The 5,668-nt window shown below is 36.1% G+C and overlaps 1 protein-coding gene across 4 annotated transcripts; it reads right to left on the bottom strand.

Annotated features, from left to right (window-relative positions):
* Positions 1-1,239: 1,239 nt before the first annotated feature.
* LOC111784531 (NADPH-dependent pterin aldehyde reductase) lies at positions 1,240-5,027 on the bottom strand. Of its 4 annotated transcripts, none has more exons than XM_087122644.1 (5): positions 4,717-5,002; positions 4,580-4,649; positions 4,303-4,496; positions 1,594-1,762; positions 1,240-1,511 (listed from the first exon to the last, which is right to left on the bottom strand). In XM_087122644.1, the coding sequence occupies exons 1-5, from the start codon at positions 4,930-4,932 to the stop codon at positions 1,504-1,506; spliced, it is 657 nt and encodes a 218-aa protein (XP_086978770.1). In that variant the 5' UTR covers positions 4,933-5,002; the 3' UTR covers positions 1,240-1,503. The 4 variants fall into 4 exon arrangements, with proteins under 4 accessions (XP_086978770.1, XP_023520970.2, XP_023520969.2 ...); XM_023665202.2 differs by having other exon boundaries at positions 1,590-1,762; positions 4,717-4,999; XM_023665201.2 differs by lacking the exons at positions 1,240-1,511; positions 1,594-1,762 and adding an exon at positions 2,284-3,758 and having other exon boundaries at positions 4,303-4,484; positions 4,717-5,027.
* Positions 5,028-5,668: the final 641 nt, after the last annotated feature.

Genomic DNA, 5,668 nt, shown 5'->3' with positions numbered 1-5,668 from the left:
TGATATATCAAGTCTTTTTCGTAGTTAATATTGCACTCTTATTCACCATTTTCTCATTTATTACTCCATTTATTCTACTTAGTGAGCATGAAATCGTTTATTGCTGTCTAACATAAAAAAAAAAAATATGATTTGGCATAAATCGATCTTAATTGTATATTTAATTGAGTTATATGGTAAAATTTTAGACATTTATGTTAAACTATGTGGAAGTAGCACATTTGGAAACAAATGAGAGATGACATGGAAATTTTAAATCTACATCATCAGTCCAAATGGGTCATTGACTATCCAATGAGGAACATACTATGTGGACTACTTATTTCTTTTCAGCCCTAAAGGGGAACCCATGCTCAATATAAAACGAAAAGGAATACTAAGAGGAGAGGAGCCACACTTTGGGGAGAAAATCGAATTACCGAGCAGCAACCTCTTATGCAGTGAACTACTGTGAAACTAGAGAAGAAGAAGAAAACCCTAATCCAGCAGCTGTTGACAGCAGAAGGAAAAGAAGTCCAACAAGGATTGATTAGGGAAAAGAGGTGGACGTGAGAGCTCAAGAGAAAGGAAATTCCATTGACGAACGGTAACAAACCGAGATAACTCTCTATTTCCTTATTCTCTTTCCTTATTCCATCAATTTTATATGATGAAGATGCGGATTCCTCGGTTTAATTCAGTTTGTATGGAGGGCTAAACTTAATAGGGGAGGCGAGAGAGTTTTATATAGTTTAAGTATGTTGACGGTATGATTTTAGTTTATTAAAGAGTTTTATATAGTTTGTTAAAGATTTACATGTATGTTTAATTAGCTACTTTACATACATAGTTGTTCTCTTATTCGGGAGAAGAGAGGGAGCAATGAAATCCTCTTTAATACTCTAGTTCCATAGCAAGGAGACTTGAAGGGTAATAGAAGGGTTATGAATAATTCTTTTCCTAGAGCCTTGTTAATAGAAATTACAACGATTATGGAATAATCACCATTCATGACCCCTCGAAGCGGGCTTGATAATCTATTAAAAGAAACTAGAATCTACCACAAAACTCAACAACTTATCTATTTAATCTCTCTTAGCCGAACCTTCCTCATTATAGTTGATTTTCTCATCATTTTATGTTTTTCGACAGTGGCACTCGTTTTAGTTTTGTTTAAATAGTGAAAATCTCCAACACCCATTTGAATGTTACCCAAAAACTCATTTAATTTCCAGCGATAAAATTAACCAAAAAGATAGGTTTCCTGTGGAATCGATAATTTACTTATTACTTGCACTTATTCTGGTGAATTTTACATTATTTTATTATATACATCCACAAGCGATCATATACATTCATCACTCTTATTTATCTAATATCTAAACATTCTATCTGTGATGCTTACCAAATTAATTATCATCCAAGGGCATAGAAATTATGGGTTGGACAACTCGGTTGGATCCTTAACTGTGAGGGATGCTCCATTGTCTGATGTAGTGATATCAAGAATCATTGTCGCTGCTTTTATAGCCCTTATTACAATAAAAAAAAAAAAATGTATAAGTTCACACAAAAGGATATATTTATATATGATTTGATGATATCCATACCAACGTTTAGGTGGTAGATATTTTGAAGCTGCACTGCCAACAACTGAAACGAGCATGTCTGTGTTTATGGTGCCTGGATCTAAGGCCACAACTGCCATTCCTTCCGGCAATTCTTTTGCTATAGATTTGCTTAACCCCTCAACTGCCCATTTAGATGCACAATATGGTGCAATCTGTCGATACAGTAAAATTAAACATGTGTCATCTTTGTTGGATATGACTACTCGATTCTATTGAAATATAATGAAGCAAAAAGAACAACCTTGTGATTGTGAATAGTGCATACATTTGAAGGTATTTAGAAAGTAGAAAGCCCTAATAACTTTTATTTAAGTTAAACCCACTAACAATTCCCTCAACTATTTTCCTAAACCTTCTCGCAGATGGCAACTATAACAATTCTCTTAACTAAATCAGTTACCATTTTCCTAAATTTACTCGAGTAATAACTAATTGTATTAATTCAAGTTATTGACTCACGTTCTCCACTTCACTTAGCTTGAGATTCTTTACTTTGAGTAACTCAGCATATCTCGAAAGCTTAATCGTTATTGGGGCCTTTGTGAGAGTATCTGCACGTTGCTCCATAGTATTAACGTTGTTTAATCCCTTATCAACTCCATCTTCTTCGTAAGAAATTATAATTCCTGAACATGCAATTTCTTCTGTTTCTCTCTTTTGCATACGAACTTCATTATCTTGTAAGGTATTCCTTTGTTTTTTAACCTTGTTTGCTTCTTTGGTTGAGATGACAAGTTTGATGAAACATACTCTTTGCTAATGAAGTAGCCTCTAGTTTTTTGTTGGCTTTGTTTTTTCGATTCCTTTTTCTCCAGACCCATTGATTTCTTCTTCCCTTTCTCACTACAAATGCTAATAGATACTTTTAGAAGATGTTGATGGTCTTCGAATAGTATCTTATACAGGCGATTCTTCAACTGTTTTACCTTCATCAACAAGGCTCCATTTCTATCGAATATCTTGAGGAACAAGCCAACTTACTCCACTTGAGAACAAGCCAACTAACTCCACTCTGCTACTTTCTTCTATCATTTGACCAAGACTAATACTATGCTCTTCAAACTCGAGATGTAATATACCTTGGTCAATAGACGTTGATCGTCATTCTTACGTTAGAACAAGATGGATCCTTTGCCTTTGATCGGTACAATTGATGCATCGCAAAACTTCATGTTTCCAATGAATTTCTCATCAAGCTCCTTGAACTTTGCTTTGCCTCTAGTGATGTAGTTGCTCACTCCGTTGTCCAGGTACCACATGTTAGTCTCCATTTGGTCTTCTTCTTCCCTTCTCTTTATTGAGCATCAACAAGTTGGGCATTGTCTTGGCCAACATTAATGCGGGCTCTTCATCATCCGTGAATGTGAGGTTTACCTCCTCCTCGTGCTCCCTGTTGCGGCCCTCTACCGCATAATGCCTATATTTTCCACAAGAGTAACACTTGATCATGCTCTTGTCCTTCCAGGGTTGGCATTGTCATGGATTTGTGAGGTATTGTCATGACCTCCTTTGTTACCACGTCTGCGGCCATGTCCACGAGCACGTCCATGACCTTTATTTTCCTTGTTATAGCTGTCATGTCCCCTTGTACCTAAAAATAAGAGTCAATTACATCTTTCTTTTTCGTCCATGCGAGCAACTCCTCATGTGTGAGTAAGAGGAATTTCTCCTCTCCTTTGTTTTTGTAGCAACGATATCTCTCCTCATGGACCTTAAGATGATTAACGACCTCCTCAACCGTCATATTCTTGAGGTCGTTAAACTCTCGATAGAGCTAACAATCTGCATGAATCTCGGGAGAATAACTTCAAGGAACTTCTTGACGATGGAGATCTCCTCCACCTTGTCGCCTAATGAATGGATGACGATCGTCGAAAACTTCATAGTAAAGGAGTCTGCTGATTCACCATCCTTCATGCAGATAGCCTCGAACTCACTTTTCAAGGTTTGCACCTTTGCTTCCTTGACACGTTTCACTCCCACATGCATTGTTTGCAGCGTCTCCCATGCTTCCTTTGACGAGTCCTTCTCTGCCAACATGAGAAAGATATCCTCCAGGACTACTTGGTAGATGGCGGCAAGAGTCATCCTATCCTTACGCTCATCAACGTCATCACCATGCTCCATGGCATCCCACACGTCTTGTCCCTATAAGTTAACACACATCTTTATCGACCATGTTGCGTAGTTACTCTTCATGAGTAACGGGTATAGGAGTGTTACATTCCCTTACTTTCTGCTTTTTATGATCGTCATATCTCCTCCGGCAACTTTGTAAGGTGACGGCATTTGTTTTCACTTCCTAACTCTAATACCAAATGTTGGATATGACCCACCATTAAAATATACCGAAACAAATAAATGAAACAGAAAGAACAACCTGAGGAGAGAGTTTCTTAGAACAAAGGACCTTTCAATTCTATTGGTTGTTGTGAATGAACAGAGCATGCATCTCGTGAGTATTGATAGAATATACTAACAAATTTAACTTTCCTCAAGATAAAACTACCAACAATTCTCCTAAAAATAAATCATTAACTATTTTCCTAAATTTCTCCCCATCTAAAAACTACTAACAATTCTCCCAAATAAATCACTAACCATTTCTCAATCTTAAATTCATAATTATTTTACTAAGTCAACCTTATTGACTAATAATCTTTCCATAAAACTTTAAATATAAATGACATACATGTGCAATTCCAGTTCTTCCCGCTATTGAAGACATGTTGATGATTATTCCATGCTTGTTTGGAATCATAAGAGGAATGAAATGGCGCAAAACGTTTGCTATCCCTTTCACATTGGTATCTATAACATTATCAAATTCTTCGACCTCTACCTCCCATGCATTCCCAATTCTATTAGCAACACCTGCATTATTCACTGTCAATAATCAAGAAAAAAGTGTTTAGTTTCTCAAAAATTGGTTCAAGTAAGAAATTATATGAAAAAATGGAGAGGAATACCAATGATATCGGGTACAAGTTTGTTTTGGACAACCGCTCTTGCTAGCTCTTCAACACTATCGTTTGATCTCTGCAAAACAAACCTTTTCAGTCACTTTTCTAAGAACTTAGGACGTGGGGTTAGAGCATTTGCTTACCACGTTAGCATTGAAGAGCAAGTGGTTATTAGAAGAAAGTTGCTGACGAAGGGAATCAAGTTTAGGTTGGTCACGTGAACAGCCAATTATGGTGTGACCACGGTTAGCTAACTCCAAGGCTAGGGCTCTCCCCAAACCTTTACTCACGCCAGTTATCAACACAATCCTTGAAGGGTTTGTGGGTATTCTCGAGGATTTGCTCAAGGTCGAGGCCATGAAGGTTGCTTGAGACTATTCCAGAAAGATAGATGAAAGTCTAAATATGGTTCTGTGAATAAGCTATATTATAAGGATCCTTGAACCATTATCTACAGATTTGTGGATGAAAATAAAAGGGAAGGAGGACCACGTAGCTTGCCTATTGATTACGCAAATGAAAATTGCCCCACACGCCTTCTTGCTCTTTATATCAAATACATATTACTCGATAGATCTATTTATTTATGGTATCTAAAGCACCTTTTTTTTTTTCTTTTTTTTTTCCTTTTTCTTTCTTTTAAGTCCAATCTTGGGACTAACTCACAAAGCTAGCTTATTTTGTTCAAAATCTCAGCATATTACCGATGGAGCTAACTATGACTATGATACCAATTGATAAGAACCACGGAGAATCTACGTATTTCTACAATGGCATATATGATTCACTTTCGACATATGCCCTCATTGCTTTGTTTTTAGAACCACTTCAAAATTTCATACCAATAGAGATAATTATCTTGTTCTAAATAGTTATCTTTTAGTAATAACCATAGATAGATATCTTAGAAAGTTGGGTGGTTACATATATTGATATGAAACTCTTGAAATTTGAATTAAAAACCTTGAACAAAACTTTGAAATCTCAAATATCCAAGAACTCCAAAACGATAAGGAAAACTTGATGATTAAAATCAATCGTAAAAAAGAAAGTTGTTTCTAATTTGAATTATCTAAATACAAGAAATGTAAAGAA

The sequence above is a fragment of the Cucurbita pepo genome, chromosome 1, assembly GCF_057944985.1.
Source record: "Cucurbita pepo subsp. pepo isolate OVF chromosome 1, ASM5794498v1, whole genome shotgun sequence".
NCBI classification, from domain to species: Eukaryota; Viridiplantae; Streptophyta; class Magnoliopsida; order Cucurbitales; family Cucurbitaceae; genus Cucurbita; species Cucurbita pepo.
This window is presented reverse-complemented; position numbering and strand designations above follow the sequence as displayed.

Excerpts from the sequence above, each read along its gene's own strand:
- LOC111784531 (XM_023665200.2), bottom strand. The coding sequence starts at position 4,932 with ATGGCCTCGACCTTGAGCAAATCCTCGAGAATACCCACAAACCCTTCA. Across the intron at positions 4,497-4,579 it reads ACTTGTACCCGATATCATTG|TGAATAATGCAGGTGTTGCT; the intron begins GTATTCCTCTCC and ends GATTATTGACAG. Across the intron at positions 3,759-4,302 it reads GAAGAACTGGAATTGCACAT|GGACAAGACGTGTGGGATGC; the intron begins GTATGTCATTTA and ends GTTAACTTATAG.